At 32.6% G+C, this 19,133-nt stretch overlaps 1 protein-coding gene across 3 annotated transcripts; it reads left to right on the top strand.

Moving 5' to 3' along the window:
• Positions 1-2,796: 2,796 nt before the first annotated feature.
• Positions 2,797-10,443, top strand: LOC113398518 (uncharacterized). Of its 3 annotated transcripts, XM_026637285.2 has the most exons (11): positions 2,797-2,943; positions 3,037-3,300; positions 3,418-3,510; positions 4,342-4,501; positions 5,434-5,494; positions 5,866-6,013; positions 6,215-6,343; positions 6,418-7,407; positions 8,621-8,756; positions 9,108-9,160; positions 10,089-10,443. In XM_026637285.2, exons 2-10 carry the CDS (start codon positions 3,058-3,060, stop codon positions 9,131-9,133), a joined length of 1,986 nt encoding a protein of 661 aa, XP_026493070.2. In that variant the 5' UTR covers positions 2,797-2,943; positions 3,037-3,057; the 3' UTR covers positions 9,134-9,160; positions 10,089-10,443. The 3 variants fall into 3 exon arrangements, with proteins under 3 accessions (XP_026493070.2, XP_064072969.1, XP_026493071.2); XM_064216899.1 differs by having other exon boundaries at positions 3,037-3,510; positions 10,089-10,440; XM_026637286.2 differs by lacking the exon at positions 2,797-2,943 and having other exon boundaries at positions 3,192-3,300; positions 3,411-3,510; positions 10,089-10,441.
• The last annotated feature ends 8,690 nt before the right edge of the window (positions 10,444-19,133 follow it).

Raw genomic sequence — 19,133 nt, forward strand, 5'->3', positions numbered from 1 at the left:
TCTGAAAAATAAAACTTGACAATGACAAGTTATACTGACAGGCGACAGCTTTGTGAAAAGTTCAACCAATAATCTTAAATCCACATAAGTCATATAATGACACATATATTAACTTGTGTTGCTAGTATTTGTTACTACTGACTATGCTTTTTGTATTCTACTTATTTACTTCTTACTGTTAAAAATACTTATTAATGCAGTTACATTTATATTATTATTATATATTGAATAAATTCCTATTTTGTTATTGTATCCGATTTCATAAAAATAAGTATAATCGATTTCAGAACAATCAATACAAAATGTTTTCCCGCGTAAAATTAGGAATAAAAAATGGCGGTCACCGATTTAATGTAAATACTAAATAGGAGTTTTTTGTCAATTTTGATTTTATTTTAACATATAAGATTTATAAAATTAAACAAGTAATAAAAAATATTTTGTGTATGTATTTATTATTACTAAAATTAAAAATGTGTAAGTTAGGATGCATGGATGTTTTTTACTCAATTACTCAATCTATGAATGATTTATTATATTTATTTAAAAAAGTTATATTTCATTTAATTTATGGCGCAAATACGCGAACTTTTTTAGCATATTTTAAACTCAGAAAATCAGAAATACCACTTGAAAAACAAGAAACCGTAAAAAGGCAGACGTTCAGGCGAGCAATATTTATATCGAGTCCGTTAAAGTATGAACCCTTAATGTGTGGGCGTGTGTTGAGGAGAGCCCGTCAGATTAGTAAAAAAAATCAATCCTCTGAAAAACGCGAGCGCGTCAGATTAAGTAATGACTGATTAATTACATTAATTAAATTTGACAATTTGGGCATGACGTTAAGAAATGAGCGAGCTCTGAAGTTGCAAAAAAAAATGTCATCTCGAAATATTCGAGCGCGCTTCTAATTTTTTTTAAATCGAAGCAAACATCGTTGGAAACATAGACATATAATAATCTGACGGTTTCCATGGGGCGTTTTTGTGTTTGGTAGACGCTTGACGCTTTCGCGTGTTTGTGGTGTTTTGTTGATTTTAAGTGATTCATCTTACATCCATTATAATCATGATTGACGTAAGTATAGCGTGTTTTTTGTAAAAAAGAAACTGGTGAAAAAATAAAAAAAAATGTCCAGAAACGTTAAGCCTACTGTAAGAAAATCGAGCAACAAATGGAAAATTGGAGCCAACTTGGTTCCTTGGAAAAAAATCTACCTGAAGCTTACGAAGATATTGTCATAACACCTGACATTTTAGGAGATACTCCTGATTTAGGTCCGTTTTATTTCATATATTATACTATAATAACATAAATATAACATAATTATCATAACCATTCTTGGTTACAGAACCCCGAGATGACGAGGATGTCCAGGAAATTGAAGAAGTGGTATCGAACTTGGAAGATGAATCAGCCAGTGAAGATGAGAATTAACATTTCTATTCGTATATTCCATACGGGTCTTTATTTGATTTTTTTATTAATAAATTATACCTTTTTATATATATATATATACGTATACCTTGTTTCTAGAGTTCCTTTAAATCGATCAGAATAAGAATAATCCTTCATATAATTGTCTAAAATCAAAAATCTGATGCGACGGAGGTTCCCAGGATCACGTTTTTTTTACAGAAAAAAAAGAATGATTCCTATGGGCCGCAACCAAATCGTCAGAAATTTTAATACGACACTTTTGAGGGTTCAATATACATATACTATGAATTTCTGACACGCTCGAGTAACTTTTTTTTTTAATTTTTCAATCGCTTTTTATAAGCAGCCTCCTCGACTTAATCGTCAGATGAATATATAGTGGTTGTTAGAAATATAAAGCGTGTTTATACTATTAATAGCTGACACGCTCGAGCATTTTTATACCAGTTATTTTTTTTTACATTTTTAACAATGATTACCCGCTTTCCTCTCCACTAAAATAAAAAACTTGTAATAAACTTTTTTCTTTTTAAAACATTAACTTTAGAATTCAATAAGTTTCCATGACGCTCGAGAAACTGCAAATTTAGCATCCCCGCCTCCCCTACTATTATACTTATTTGTAAATGTTTCCTAATAATTAATAATCAATAAATTTCCAATAATCTTGTATATTGTCTTGTCGTTGAAGCCTCTTATAGTATTTTCTTAAAAGCATATTGCACATTTTTATAATTAAATTATCACGGAAAAATCGATAAAGAACGTCTACTCGTCTTGTAACTCTTGGCTGTTGGACGAAATGTTACTAATTGGTATTCGTTATAGACTGACTACAAAATACGATCGATTATTTTTGAAGCGATAACACAATAAGATGTGTAGAAGTAGATTGTTCAAATTAGTACAAATAGTATGAGGAGCTGATCGATAAGATTCGTTTCCTGAAAATTACAAAATAAAAATAAGGGTATCTCTATTTTACCATCTACTGGACCTTGAGACTCAAGATGACAATTGTCTTTATAAAGTTCATCACTAGAAAAATATTTATAGGTATAGGTAATCGTTTCTATCTTCAATTTAAAGTTTTAAATTGTCGATTGTTTGTTTGTCCTTAAGAGTCAAATACTAGTGAAGGCATAATATACCATATAAACCTTCTTCTTGAATCATTCTGTTTATTAATGAAATCCACATTGAAATCGGTTGTGTAGCTTAAAAAATCAGACGATGGGAATCATTTTTGTTATAAATTATTTAGAAATTAGATATACATATAAGTATTTTTCCTGCTGGCAATTAATTATGCAGCACAAATTTTCTATTTACTTGACATTGACAGTGCAAAATTAATATTGTGTTTTCAGTTATGTGTGAATTCTGAATTATCGGATCAATAACTACCTACTCTAGTTACCTGTTACCTTGTAAAAATAAGCGATGTCATTCTATCATGGCTTAAAAAAACATTTATTTGGATAAATGTATTAAGTTTTTGAGGTAATATCTGACTTATTGTTTAAATTTCATTAGCTTTTCTATAATACAATAATTTCAGTATTTATTATTGTATTTTCGTTTTTAATCTAACAGCTTCCGAGTTTGTTTATCAAAATGGAGTCGAACGAAAACGGCGATAACGGCAATCGAAATGTGCCGTCGTCGTCCATGGAAATAACAACCGTTAAAAGAGAGCAAATTGAAGAGTTTTTATGTGAAATTAACAATGTTACTACCGAGACATATACGATTATGCATAATCAAAATGACACGCAAAATAGCTCTAACGAAAATCAAAGTAGTGGCGTCAAACGCAAATCTGAAGAAAATACTTTAAATATGCAGGAAGATGATAGGGTGAGTGAAGTCAACACTGACACCAATGTACTAGTAAAAAGACCGAGGTATTCAGAATCACAGTGTGATGAGTCTCTTGAAAATTCAAATGATATTGTTGACGCAAATAGCTTGCAGATTAAAGAAGAAACAGTAAACTACACTTTGTATGTTTCAAACTCACCCGGAGAATGGACGTCTCAGCAAATCATAGATTTTATTAAAGATGAGGTAAGACGAAACACTTAACACACATTTCTTGACTAATTGTTGCCTTCAAACATTAAAAAAAATATTTTATAATTCAAACCTACTTGACTTGGATTTTACTTAGTATTGTATGCATTTGCTTAAGAGATGTATATACCTCACATAAAAAACTAGCATAATTTTAAGTCATACAACTTAGGCTTTGATTTTTGATCATTTTTTTCAGGGTAATAATCATATTTTCTTCTAATTTAATGCTTGCTGCGATTCTGATTGTATTAAAATATTAGCTTGTATCTTTATTTGGCAATATGACTCTGGGAAAAGCTTATTTTTACCTCTGCAATAATTGGGTCCATACATTTGTATTAGGATGAGTTGGTAGGCATTACATGATATTTGTAATATGCCTTTTTTAATTTAGGCCTGCTGTGCTGTGATGTTTAAATGACAGTTCAATAAAGCTATATGAATTTTATTGTGACTTTAGTATGCGAAATCATTTTAAAGCTTATAAGTTTAGTATGCCTGGCTATATACTAATAACCTGCACATCTCAGATAAAATTCTGCCTCATGTGTTTCCACTATATAGGTTGTATTGAAGTTGTATGACCAGGTTAGTTGAATAATCTCGAATTCATCCTCAAGGCGACCTTTGCCATTCAGTGGGTCATTTATATATCTATATATTTATACTTAGAAGAATTTATGTCACGAAATATTTTAATAAGTAAATATTTATAATCAGGCTCAGACAACATTGCATATAATCAGATGGATATAAACTAATTTTATCAATAAAATATTCAGACATCCTTTGCTTTGCCTATAACAAAGCTTTTATTTTTAGTGCGGAATTAATATTTCAAGAATTAATGATAGCAGGGCAGGAAATACAAATTCAGATTTTCAAATAAAACTTAAGTTTCCAAATAAGGAGCAATCGACCAAAGTTTTTGATAAGTTGAAGGAGATGGAGGCAGCAGGCAAACTGAAAGTACATACAGATGGTAATATATAATTAAATTAATTTATATATAGCTAGCTGTTACCCGTGTCTTTGCTCTGCATAATTTGATATATAATATTAAACTGTGTTCTCACAAACATACTCAATATTTCTGCTTAGTTTCTGTAGGTTATCCATATTTATCCACTATTTGGTCTTCATACTTTTGCCTTTATAACATATATGTGATAAACAATAATTTACACTTTGTAAATGTGATGTTTTGAGTCCATTTACATAAATATTGATCTAGCTAGATTATGAGAGGTGAACTTGGTTTTAAGATTTTATATCTCTATCCCCTAACTATATCTGATGACAGGAAAAATTTCAGACACAGGATCAAATTCTGAGGCAGATATACACTTCTAACTGCCACTCTGGGCTGTTACTGAGAAATTTTCGATTGTAATAAATTAATAATCAATAACTTTATCGTCCTGATTAGAGGTTCAAACCCCACGAACCTAGGACTAACGAGGCTGTATAAACTATGTATATAATATTATAGCTTGTTGTTTATATTCTGACTAATTGTTGTGCGCGGCTTCGCTCGTGTTTTAAGGGTCGTCAGGTGTTAGGGTTATAAATCCTGTGTTCTTCCTCAGAGTTCAAGCTTGCTTCATACCAATTTTTTTTTTTAATTCGGTTCGGTGGTTTGACTGTGAAGGAAACATACAGACAGAGATACTTTCGTATTTATAATATTAGTATAGATTACCAAAAGTAAGATTGATATTGATCCCACATGATATTAGCACTGCATCTACATTAGTATTATGAAAACGCTCTGTAGATCTACATGTTATATTCTGATTGCACACATTGTTGAGACATATTATGATTTGTTTATTAAAATTTGTGGCTGATGCGAAAGACTATATGATAGTAAGATTTTTTTTTACGTATTTTATATTAATTTTGCATTTTTAGACGATATGGAGGAAACAGTTTGTGATATACAGTCTACCACAAGTGCACAAATAGATGAAAGGTATGCTTTCAAAACAGTATAATACATAAAGAAAATATATAGGAAAGAATTGCATGAATTTGCACACATCTTAAATGTGTTAAAATATTTATGTATTTATTATTATTTATTAAAGAAACAATCTCATAAACGTATAAATGTGCATACACACGCTCACGCAAACGCACATGCAGAAGCACACATAAACAAAACAACAGACACACGTAGAAGCACTCGCACGCATGCAAACACAAACGCACATGTACATGCATGTATTCACGCTCTTACACATATACGCACAAACTGCGTACGTGTACCCACAATAACACATTCAAACGTTCATACACTCACACATGCGACGGCATATTACTGAAAATAGTTTTTATCAATAGGCAGTCGAACAGAGCAAGATCTGATCCACCGGAGCCGAGAGTTGATTTTGAGTTAGCATCTGGTGAAAATTCTTTTTATATAAGAGAAGAGTACCTGGACTCTCTGGGCATCATATTGCCTCTAACAAACTGGGTGACGGTAACTAATGTAAGTGGAACTAAATTTCAATTGGATAGTATTTATAATTTTATACTGCAAGTGTATTTAATTATGGTATTGTAAAGATTTTTAATGTATCGTTAATTTGTTGTGATAAGTTTTGCAATAGGTAACTTTAAATTAAATATAATTTTGAATAATGATTATTCGTTAAAAGGTCTTTGAATAAAGTATGTTTTTATTCGACAGTTTCGATGTGATAAGACGGAGTTAAAAGAAGTCTTCGAGCTGGCTGGCAGAGTTCTCGTATGCTCTGTGTATTCTATGACCAATAAATACGCTAACATCATGTACAGCCATCCACTTGAAGCTGTTCAGGTACCGTAATTTAAGCAATCTTAGCTGTTTCTTTTCTAAGCACATATAATTAATTGTTATTAATATTATTTCAGGCAATATCAATGCTCAACGGACAGAAGTTATTTGGGCAAACTCTCAAAGTAACGATGAACAATTCCCGAGATACAAACACGCTTTTACCCAAGGGCTTGGCCGACGTCGGACCCGGTCTGGGGAAGTACGGGAAAGGACTTCCGGATCTAGTCGAGCAGTATAAGCGTTTCCTCAAGGGTCAGACATCGTCGATCGACGCTCACTTGTTTCAACCAGAGCTCCTGAGGGATTTTGGGGTTGATGCCTATCGAGAAACTTCAACGCCGTTCGTACGTTCGGCTCCCAGTGATAGTTCAAGCGTACATAACGATAACGTATCTGAACAGGGAAGCGAAGTATCGGCGTGTGAATCCGTTGTGAGAAATAATGGGAACCTGTTTGGAGCGATCGGGCAGAGGGTGTCACATGCGAGCACTCCGGCGCCGGTTAGTGTCCAGATCCACAACAACCGCGTGTCAACCTTCACTTCCATGAGCCAGCCGTTGATAATACGAGGGACGAACAGCAACATGATGCCCATTCCGTCTGGATCCATGCAACGTCCAAGACAAATGGCACCACTTTCCAATCCCTTAACAATTTACGCTAACTGTCCACCGATAGCTGGCATTGATACATCAAACTCAGCCAGAGGTTTCAATATAAGCGTGATCGGTTCAGGTAATATGCCCGTGCTCCCTGGTCCGATAATAACTCGGGGCCCCATGCCTAGCCCCATGGCTCCTATGAGAAGACCAGTACCGGTGACTATTACCCATCTGTCGACTGCAAATCGTTTTGCTGCTCCGGGTCCAAGGAACGTTGGCCCAGTGACTGGTCCTCCAAGGGTTCCTGCGCCGGTTAGACCGAATCCAAGCATTCAAATTTCAAACCCAAGAAGGTCCAATGGACCCATTTTAACGTTGAGGCCATATATGTCACAAGCGACAACCGGATCTAATGTTCAAATGATTAAAGGCGCTGATGCGGTAACAGTCCAGATAAGCGGCGTAAGTTTTTTTCATTTTATTAATATAGTTACTTAGTATTAAGTTCTCATTTTATTATCTGTGCAATTACGTCATCGGAGTTTTATGTCACAATTATTATAACACATTACATACAATATCAATACTCTGGCTCACTCACCTTTCCAACCAGAACACAACAATACCTAGTATTGCTGTTTGGCTGTAGAAAATCGGATGAGTGGGTGGTGCTACCCAGATGGCCTTGCACAAAGCCTTACCACCAAGTAAATTGATGGCATCATCCATTCCTTGGATTGATCCTTATCGCCGTTTAGAGAGGATATTTTAATATAATTTGCCCAAAATAGAGTGTCACAGATTGAAAACAATGTGATTAGATAGGCATGTTTGCTCGTGTAAAATATTGAAAAAATGTGTCCGTCACAGGACCCGGCAGATATGAAACAACGAAACTAATCCTTATTTAAATATTAGGTTTATTGAATTTATAGTTAAAGTAAAATAATATATTTAATTTATTATATTTATGTTTTACCATTGAGGCGTGCCGATTAAATTACATCAACGTGTTTGATTTGAATATCGATATGATATCGATTTATTCAGGGTGAATTATCTCCTAATGCAAAAAGCGGGGTGATATTTATATTTCCGCAAGACTTGTGATATGTCACAAATAGTAATAAAATAAATGTTAGTAAATTTTGACACTCAAAGGTTATTGCACGATAAACAATTTGTATTAAGAAGGGGTTTCTGGTGTCATTGCTTGTTGTCTGATGGTAAGACTGACGGAATGTTTTGGGATATTTTTTTATATAAATACTCCATGCGATTTTCTAAAAGCTCTGATAGATTACACACCAAAATCATTTGGTGTGTAATCTGATGTGTGTGTGATGTGTGGTGTGCTCTGATACACACCAAAATCATTTGGTGTGTATCAGAGCTATTAGAAATCAGTTCTTTATTAATAGTATCATTATAATATAACGCTGTTCTACATAACTGGATCTGTCAATTTCAATTCTAATTTATAATTTTACTTCAAAATTTCCGATAATAATTTCGCCGAATTTCAAAATGATATATTTTCAGGAAACCATAATGAATTCCATGGATTATATAAGATATTGACCACGACCATTCTTTGAGTCATAAGTTATTTTCATATATTGTATTCCGAATGAATTTAATAATTTTTTTCACTAAAGTTGTGTTTTATCCTCAGCTACCGCCGTCGACAAACTTTGTCAATCTCGGACAAAGTTTGTCGGAATTCGGCAACGTCCTGTTTCTGGAGTTCACCACGCCCGGTTGCGCTGTTGTGCGTTTTGCGAGCCCTTCTGATGCTGATAGATGCCTTCGTATCCTTTTATAAATATTTCTAGATGGTTTCGGAAAATTTAGTAAACTAACAGCCTGTAATTGTCCCTGCTGGGCTAAGGTCTCCTCCATTTCGGGTCGGTGGATACACGGATAGTTTTTCATCCGAAACAAATTTTAAATTTTCCGTTTTAAATTAAAATGTTTAACTTAAACATAAACTTAAAAATATGTGCATGTGTATCCACCGACTCGCGCTGCGGCAGCGTGGTGAAATAAGCTCCACGACTTCTCTAAAGAAGAGGAGACCTTTGCCCAGCAATGGGACATTTACGAGCTGTTACCTAATTTATTTTTACTTGAACTAAAATTTTCTTTAACTCGAAATACAGAAAACTTTAGAAATACTATCGGATGAAATTCAATGATATGCGGAGGATTCATTGTAAGTAAAACTATATAATTAGATTGTTTTTTTTTTTTAAACAATTGTCTTAGGCTTGTGCTTAACCCGCTATGAAAGTTTGCTTTATAAAGCTACACTTTATACAGCTGTTCTATTTTTATGTTTTTTCATTCCTCACATAACTAATGCGCCACTTACCTTTAGAACTTAAATATACTATAATAAACAGTGTTGTACATATTATATATTCATTTTTATTAACGGTACGTTGACACTAAACCAATGTTCTATTTCTGAGAGATGATTGTCCACGTTGTCAGATATAGATTAGCTTTTTTTACCTTGAAAATAAAGAATGATCATCAGCTAACTACTATCTTGGATTTGATATCAGACAGGTCATTTTCATGTATGAGGAAGAAAAATGGACTTAGAGAAGATCCTTGTAGGAACCACATAGTTAATGAAGCCCCGGGCGATCTCTTGCCATTTCTATCCACCCTGTGAATTCGATTGCTTAGATACGAATTCAGAAGATTCAGTGCGGCGTTTCTTACACAGTAGGGACGTAGTTACCTGTTAAAAAAAATCCATGTTCCATACAATCGAAGGCTCCTGTGAATTCTTCTTCTCAAAAATATTTTTAAGAGCTCCAACTTAGGTTGTTCAGCCAGCCGCTTGTAGAACCAAACTATTTGTTATGCAGCAATATTTTTGTGTCAAAATGCACTAACATTTTGTTTTAATTATATTTTGAAATATCTCATCTAGGCTGTTTCGTGATATCCATGTATTCAATACTTTGCTTTCGTATGGTTAGCAAACGCCACTGAAAATATTATATTTATGTTATTGGGAGTCGAAAGGGCAATGACATCAATTATTAAATTTCAATTAGCCAAAGTTTTTTTATGTGTCTTCAAAGCTGTGACTGAAATAGACTATATGTAATTTTTTTCTTTTTCAGCCGTCGATCCTGGCATTTCTCATGATTCTATGTAAGGTAACGAGCATCTTCATTATATTCTACTTCATATTGGCATTTACAACATTGATTTGCCATATATTTATATCATATAATCGTTAATATGTAATCCAAAATACATGTCATTTATGATATTTGAAAAAAATAAGAATATTTTTAGATCTGCTTCTATTATGGCTTTACAATGTTTATTTAATTTTTAATTGCGATTAAGATTAAGCGTTTACAATTATTGCTGTATTGATGTGTCGATGTCATTAAAAATACTACTAGTAATATCAATTTAATCAAATTATTATTATATTAACTTAAGAGTATCATATAAAATGTCATAGGCAATTGGGTATTTGAATGAGGAAAATTAAATATTTCATTTACGAATATATCACAAAATGTTTTTTTTTTTTTTTTTTATTATTATAACTAGTAACTTCACGTGACTAGTTGGCGCAACTATGAATATTTGATACGTTATATAGTGCACGGTGACGTTATAAGAGGTTTGTCGAATTATTTAACATTAACATTATGACATCACAACGACTAGGAAAATTTTGGCGCGTCACGGTACTAAATTTAAAAATATCTTTTTAGAATCAAATATTTTTAATTATTATTATTAATAAAAAATATAAACAGTTTTATATGAAATTATTTGTCGCGTGGCTTTGCTCGCTTAGACGTCGTAAGGCATAAAAAGCCTATGTCCTTCCTTGGGTTTCAAGCTACGAAGCATCGTACCAAATTTGATCAAATTCGATTCAGTGATTTAGGCGTGTAAGAGCCACAGACAGACGGAAGGACAGAATTACTTCCGCTTTTATTATATTAGTACAGATTTACATTAATTTATATTTAAAAAAAAACCCATTCAAATATCCAATTTTAGTTCGTTTTAATAATATCTTCTCATACATTAAAATAGATTAAGAAATATTTATGTGTGTGTTTTTACTTGATCATTGTATAAATCATTTGTATTAGACTTCGATGTTGAGATAAGTCTTAGTCAATTAGATTTAATCTATATTTGTCTTGTTATATATGTCACCGTAAGATTACAAACATCGTTAAATTACAATCTATCTCGTCAGATTGTAAACTGTCGAAATATTGTGAACTGTGAAATATGATTGCAATTGAACGCATTATTTTTCGCTATATTGTAATCTATCGAAGTTAAACTGTTAGATTACAATCTGTCCCGCGTCAAATTGTCAACTTTCGAAAGCTCTTCCTGATTGGCCGGTCTTATTGTAAGACAATCTCCGTGGTCGAGTAGTATGTACATCGGTTTTCATGGGTACGCCACTCCGAGGTCCCGGCCGAGTCGATGTAGAAAAAGTTCATTAATTTTCTATGTTGTCTTGGGTCTGGGTGTTTGTGGTACCGTCGTTACTTCTGATTTTCCATAACGCAAGTGCTTTAGCTACTTACATTGGGATCAGAGTAATGTATGTGATGTTGTCCAATATTTATTTATTTAAATTGCAATCATATTTCACGGTTCACAATATTTCGATAGTTTACAATCTGACGAGATAGATTGTAATCTAACGATGTTTGTAATCTTACGGTAACATATATAAGACACTCAATACTTATATTTAAATAAATGTGTTTTATATTATATTGAGATCTTAATGTAGTCATAGAGTTTTAAATGTATTGTAGTTAACAACTCACATAAATCTTAACTACTATTTTATAAACGACTAATCCTCTAAGGGAGCATTATAACTGATATTTGATGTTTAATATTAATATAATGTATTACTAGGGTAGCTATCCGGTTAGGTTAGTCCGGTTTTTTTTTATATTCGTTAAAATTATTTAAAGCATTATTATTCGGCATCTCATAACGCTTGCTTATCGAATGCTTAAACTATTGATAAAGTATTCCGTTGATATGATGGAGTCACTTGTTAGGTATTAATCGCAAATATATTAAACACAAAGGAGGTCGCGGTTTAAAACCATTTATTTATAAATGAATAAGTAAATTTCAATTTTGAACTGTCAAAAAATGTATATTAAAATATACGTATAATGTTTCAATATAAACAAAAATAATTTTGAAACGATATCATAGCTAACGTTGTTGATATTCTAAGTTAAATTTTAACTCATCACACCCGAAAATGTTTCAATGCAAACTGGTCGTATTCTCACAATTTTCAAATATGGAATTCCTACTTATTGCCATAGTTTCAATATTTATAGCTCACGAACTAGTCCCTAAGGGTGGATATATTCGAAAAACATTGTGATAAATTTATACATATTGTATCAGGGTCTAAAATACGACCCTTGTATTGAAGGGGGATTATTTATACGGGATAAGATATAAGGTGCGCTCATAATGTAAAAATATATGTGTATTTTGGACTCTTTTTAAATACGTCCAAAGCGTGTGCCAATATGGTTGTAAAGATATTGATTAATTATATAAAAACATAAACGAGCGCGGTATTATTAAGGGTGATAAGTTTAACGGTCGGCAGGGAATTAGTAAAGACTCGTACTATTATAAATTTATCAGTAAATAATTAAGGATGGCTTGACAGATGATCAATGACATTTATGACGTTTTGTTACAGATTAAAAATCTGTTTTTGCCGCCATTAAAATTTAATTTCGTCTCGCTCATGTATTCATATCATTTGCTATTAAGTTGCACAACTCATCCTATTTTTTATATTAGTTATAATATAACGGTATTTAAAGAATTAAAATAAGACAATTTTCGAATTAATATCTTGTGACTTAGAATTAAGCGTGTTCGTAGTTTTTAATCACTTATTGAAAAAACATTATAAATGTTTCCTAGATATAATGCCAAATATTTTTCTTGAACAATTAATTCAAGATATATTGATGTACTTAAATGTTAGATATAAGATTCGTCTCAGGTATTAAAGATGGATCTCACTTTAGTTTAGAAATAAGAAACTATATTACGTTCTATTTATAAAGATATGTTGCACTATTTGTTTTATAAAAACGTAAAATTATTTATCGTTTCACTCAAGAATTTTCTCGTTATATGAAATTTATTATTTTTATAAAATTGAAAGACTGGTATTTTTATAGTATTCCAAATAGTTGTACACTTAACATATTGCCAGTAAAAATAACTATCTAGTCTATAAAAAAAATATATATATTTTGTCGATGGTTTCGTTAAAATTAAATGCGTTTCGTTACACTTATAAAGTTTAAATTCAATCTAGGTAAATATGTACATGAAATCATGATAAAATATATATATTTTTGCCTTAGTAATTATTCTCGTATAATTGGCAGTTAACACTTATTTAACCAGAAAAATCTTTATGTTAATGCGTGATATTAATCACTTGTGTAATATTAACTTATAAAGTCAAATCATAACACGCCTACTTTTAAAGTATTCTAGCTTTATACACAATTACATTCTTGTTGCGTACTGCAGTCTATTAAAATTTGTTACAAATAAGTTTTATGTTTTTTAAGTTACAATACGTGTAAATTATTTATTTTATTATGTTTAATTTAATTGATAATTAAGATGCATTTGTAATTTGATGTTTATAATATGGGTGTCGTCTATAAGTGTCTACTAAGGTTTCTTCACACCAAAACCGCCTACCCGCCCACTTGGGGTGACATCGGTGGCATGTCTGTGAATTGCGTATGCACTCAGTTGCATGGCTACAAACTAAAGTGTAGTTACAACGGCGACGCTAGGTTAGGTTAGGTTAGACCAAGTTGATTAACTTGGTCTAACCTAACACTTTCGTATCGTTTGGTGGGATCCAGTGATAACAATTCCACTGTTAAGTAAATGGTAAAAGACTTTTGATTGAACTGTTCGGGAGATATGACATGCGATGTCTCCCCACAAGCTGCAATCTTTTACTACATGAAGTGGTATATTTTGTGCCTCCGCCAAGTTTTCCTACTAAAACGATATGTGAAATCGCGTATTAATATACCAACAACATGGCTGTTGACCCGTGTCGGTACGGCGGTTTTTTGTGCGTAGACTCCTTTATTAATAACAATTGCATTTTTAACCAATTTATAATTAATCATGGATGGTCCACGTGTTTAAGTAATATTAGAAAGAATAAATGGTGTCTAAAAGTTACGTGTTTTATTTAAACAAGAAAGGGAACTCCTCATGCTATTCTAATATGGCTTTTCACACAGTCAAGATACCTCATGTTTATTATCTAACTAGTGAGTTCTCTATGGTCAGCTGCACTGCCGAGCGCATGTTAAAACGCTGTAAAAGTTGAGTGGCTTATTTGCATGCATGCCTTTCCTAATCGAAATGACCTATTTTTATAGCTTCTCGAATAATCTCTCGGATTTGTTGATTTTTTTTTTTAACAATGGTAATACTTGTTGATAACTGACATTAGCTGTCACAGATCCATTGCTAAAAAATCACAATCGTAAAAATGTAATAAGCACGATACACAAATAGATTGAGTATAACTCCCTTGTTTCGGAAAGCACGTAAACGAGTTAGGTACTACAAATGAGATTCCCTTGGTTATGTATTCACGACAGAGGCGTGATACTGAATTTGATACTGGCGATATTGCGCGTTCCTGCTATTTCTGTTATATAATGAAATGAAAACAGATACAGATGAATATCGAAATTGAGGATGAAGCTTTGAATATGTTGCCTATAACCTATTCTAAATTAAAGGGAAAATCAAGATAAACCAAGCTTATATTTACGTATTACATGCAATTTGCAAATAGCTCAGCTGTATTATGTAGTACAAACAATTCTTGATTAATATATCTTTATTAATAATATTCCAATTCACTACTTATAATAATAACTCATTTATTTCAGACTATATGTCCATTTTTGTTAGTAACAATTATATTATCCTAGTGTTAGTACAAAAAATAATAGGTACTAAATGGAACGAAAACAAAAATAAAAATTTAAAAGAACTGTTAACAATCACTGCTGCACCATTCCGTTAGAGATTGCACAACAGTGATTGATATACAAGCAATCAAGTCTGCTGGCGATCATCCTTAGTATGCTGTTGGTGCCGCCATTGACTTTACGCACTAGTGTTGCGCATCTTTTACGCATCGTGGCATAAAAACAATCGACCCGATATTCCGCGAACATTTCTGATGCACTACAGAATCGCGGCAGGGCCATCAGCACCCTGAACGCATTATTATATTGTACCCGAAGGGCGCTGTACGATTTTTGAGTATAATGAGCCCACAGACTGCACGAGTAGAAAGAAGTACAGTAAGATCTAAAAAGAGTGGTTTTAACATTTTTAGAGCATCGTGCAAACCTGCGGGCTATCATATTAGCCCTTACTGCCAGCGCCCTTCGTTCCCGTTCTATATCATCATCGTCCCCGAGATCAGAGGTCAATAGATGTCCTAGATAATTAAATTTCTGTACCCTTCGCAGCACAAATTGCGAGTTTCTTCTCGCTGGAGGTTGCTTCCCGGAAGGGCGGCAGAGTCGAAATATTGACGATTCAAAAATGCCTTATCGTAAAGCTTAATTGATTTTTATAAGCTATATATAGCGGGCGTGTAAATAATAATAGCGTTCTTAAGAAAAAACACTACTATTTGTAAACAATCAATAAAATTATTAAACAATTGAGATAATTTAACAAATATCGGCGCGAGAGCGGCCGCCATAGTTGTTTTCGCGCGCGTACCGACTCCCGACTCGACTGTCAATCGTCCCGTTCACGGTAACGGGCCGGCAGTTGACGTACGCGGCGCGGGCGACTTCCTGATTCGTTCAGAAATCCGTCCTCTATATCTATTTATATACTTGTGAAAATAAGGTAAGAATTTATTTGGCCTGTGTGTATGCTTGTGTGTATTAAATGGTTTTCCTTTTAATCGAGTTTCATAACCAAAGGTTTATTTACACTTCTGAAAGTATCTCTTAGTAGTTTAACTATTTACAATTAGAACCGGAAGGCACATTTGCCCGTTTGCCTCAAAGATTTGATTTATATACACAAGTAATATTTATAATAGTAAAACATATTTATGCCTATAGTGTTAACCCCACACAGATTTACTCAATATTTTCTTACATTTGTATAGCCGTATTCGTTTGGATTTACATAAAAGTTTATATTTGAATAAAGCGATTAAATCATTTTAATCTGATAAGTTTTGAATGAAATAATGAAACATGCTGATTAAACGACTTTATATTTGTTGTATTGTATGTTATCTGTGATTTTCGTCTGATAGTTACTTTTGAAAATCAAAAGTGAGTAAGTAATTTTCGTTCGATTTTCAAACCATTTGGCGATTAAAGTAGTTTATAATCGATGATAAATTTCAATTCGGAAATGGATTATTGTTACCATGCAAATAAATGTCTAAACTTATTAATGCTAACTTAATTGGCCTTACCTATTCTGGGCGATCTTTAATTATAGATGATTTATGATAATACTTATAAGGCCGACTCTTGCGTATATTCCTTTGCTATTATAATTTTTTTATTTTCTTTTGTGTACAATGAAGAGTATTGTAATGTTGTATTATGCATATAGATTTGTATAAAATAGATCACGGAAGTTGAAGTGAACTACTGAAATTACATACAAAAATTACTTGCCAGTTGCGTCAGAATTAAATCAAAACTCGACCGCTTTAAAGCAATTAGTCGGTACGTCAAATGTCGAATTGATTTTGACAGTTAAAACCTATAATCGGCTTAAAAATTTCAAACAATTCCAGTCAGAGTAATCAGCAATCAAAATAGCTTTGATTTAAACTGAAATAACTATTATGTAAATAATTTAATTCGTATTGTCAGAAATTAATAAATTAATTTTTAAAGTATGAATTTAAACAAAATTTTTCATAACATAAAACAAAACATCTTTCACCGAATTCGCTAATTATAATTAAATATTAAAGTTTATTTTCAATAACATCAAGAAACGCTACTTAGCAAACACAAACTTCGAAACAATGAAGAAGTTGTCGTCGTCGAGTTCAATGCAAACTTTTCGATATCAATTTGCAATCCAAAAATTCGGATTTTGATGCTGCATGGCAATAAAATGCACACACATTGAAATAAGAAATAATATAATTAAATTATGAATATATAGGTACGGACCACACATCTATAAAGAAATTATCCTTACATAATATAAAACAAAGTCGCTTATCGCTGTCTGTCCCTGAGTAAGCTTAGATCTTTAAAATTACACAACGAATTTTGATGCGTTTTTTTAATAGATAGATTGATTTAAGAGAAAAGTTTATGTGTACAATACATACACAATATAGTAAAGAAATACTGATAATTATAGAGGTTTCTAAAGTGATGTCGTAAATAAACACATTTTTTGAGCTTACATTGCAAACGCTGGCTGATTCCTACAAGATAGATCAAAATAATGTCCTACAGTATTGTACCCCTTAAAAAGGTGTTCATAAAAGTCCGATGGTATGGTCTATCTCTTAGGGATAGCCCACAACAACCACTTTTTATCCTTTACTTTTTACGAGAAATAATAGCTTATTTTCGAAGCGATTTTAAGCAATACAGCATTAATCCAATTAAGTACTTTAAATACGATTGTGTATTAAATATAGATCGATATGGCTCTTTACAGCGTGTAATTTAAATGAATGTTTTCGAAGTTATTACAGATTTAAAACGCAGGCACATTTTGTATTGTCGAATGACAAAAATCCATGAACTTTGTATATAATGACATTCTGTAGTAGGTACATTTAGTATCATTATTCACCCATGCGAAGCCGGGGCGAGTTGCTAGTGCTACATAAAAAAAGGATCGGATAGACAATGTGTGGCGCAACAAAAATACCGAAATGTAGAACATCGAATTGTACACTAAATAACAGTTTATTCAAGCAAAATAAGGGAAGCAGGCAAAGTTTTGGTTCATTAACTCGATTCCCCTCTATTAACTTCGAGTAGCTTTACCGTTAATGTAGTCTATAAACACCTTTGCATCCAACGAAACTTTACATTGTTAGGATTTCTGTTACAATTTTTAATCTGTGCTGCCAATTTTTTTTATGGCGTAGGTAGACGGGCCTGCAAATAGTAAGCCTGATGGTAAGTGGTCACCACTGTCCGTCAACATTGCGCCACCGATTTTGTGAACTGAGATGTTATGTCCCTTGTCCCTGTAGTTAAATTAAGCCAGTTTAACTACAGGGACTGAGCCAGCAGGACTAAACCAGCCACTCACCCTTCAGACCCGACAGCAATACCAAGTCTTGCTGCTTGGCGGTAGAATGATAGATGAGTGGGTGGTACCTATCCAGATGGTCTTGTAACAATGGAGATCTGGAAAATGTTTTTCAATCACAATTTATATAATTTTCAATCTATCCCACTTGTACTATTGCAGTAATTAAAAAAAAAAAATGACCCAACCCAAGTAATTTAAATCAGAATGTGGTACATATTTGACAATGATGAGATTAGATGTGTTTTCGATTTACTATGGAATAGAATGGCTTTCAAATTGTGGCAGTCTTGTTAAGAGATAATGCTAAATCGAACGTATTCCTTTGCATGAAATATAATTTAGCAGACGCGTGTATAAAGTTATGTCGTCAACTGTGTTTGAGTTGTCAATCCATCATGTCGTATTTCGTGTCGTAACTAACATGAAATAATCTGATTGACATTCAAAGGGAGCTATGGAGCTGTTATATATGAAGTCTGGCATTTTATTTTGATTTGCAAATTCAAAAATCTAGAATTCGATCGATTTATATTCGATGAGGATTTTTTAAACTATGTATGTATGTACATATCCTCGTGTAAGTTATTAAAAATAGTAATATTCAATCTAAGTTAGTGATTGTTTTTACAGGTAACAAATCAGCAGTTTTGAATGATCACAAATAAATGTCTCTTGAATAGAAATAGATTACAACAAAGTAAGTATTTCAATTCACTGAAGAAATTAATTGAATGAATTTCAGAAAATCGAATTTCTACATGTAATATTCAATG

This window comes from Vanessa tameamea, chromosome 14 (genome assembly GCF_037043105.1).
Source record: "Vanessa tameamea isolate UH-Manoa-2023 chromosome 14, ilVanTame1 primary haplotype, whole genome shotgun sequence".
Lineage (NCBI taxonomy): Eukaryota > Metazoa > Arthropoda > Insecta > Lepidoptera > Nymphalidae > Vanessa > Vanessa tameamea.

Excerpts from the sequence above, each read along its gene's own strand:
- LOC113398518 (XM_064216899.1), top strand. The coding sequence starts at position 3,058 with ATGGAGTCGAACGAAAACGGCGATAACGGCAATCGAAATGTGCCGTCG. Across the intron at positions 4,502-5,433 it reads ACTGAAAGTACATACAGATG|ACGATATGGAGGAAACAGTT; the intron begins GTAATATATAAT and ends TTGCATTTTTAG. Across the intron at positions 7,408-8,620 it reads TAACAGTCCAGATAAGCGGC|CTACCGCCGTCGACAAACTT; the intron begins GTAAGTTTTTTT and ends TTTTATCCTCAG.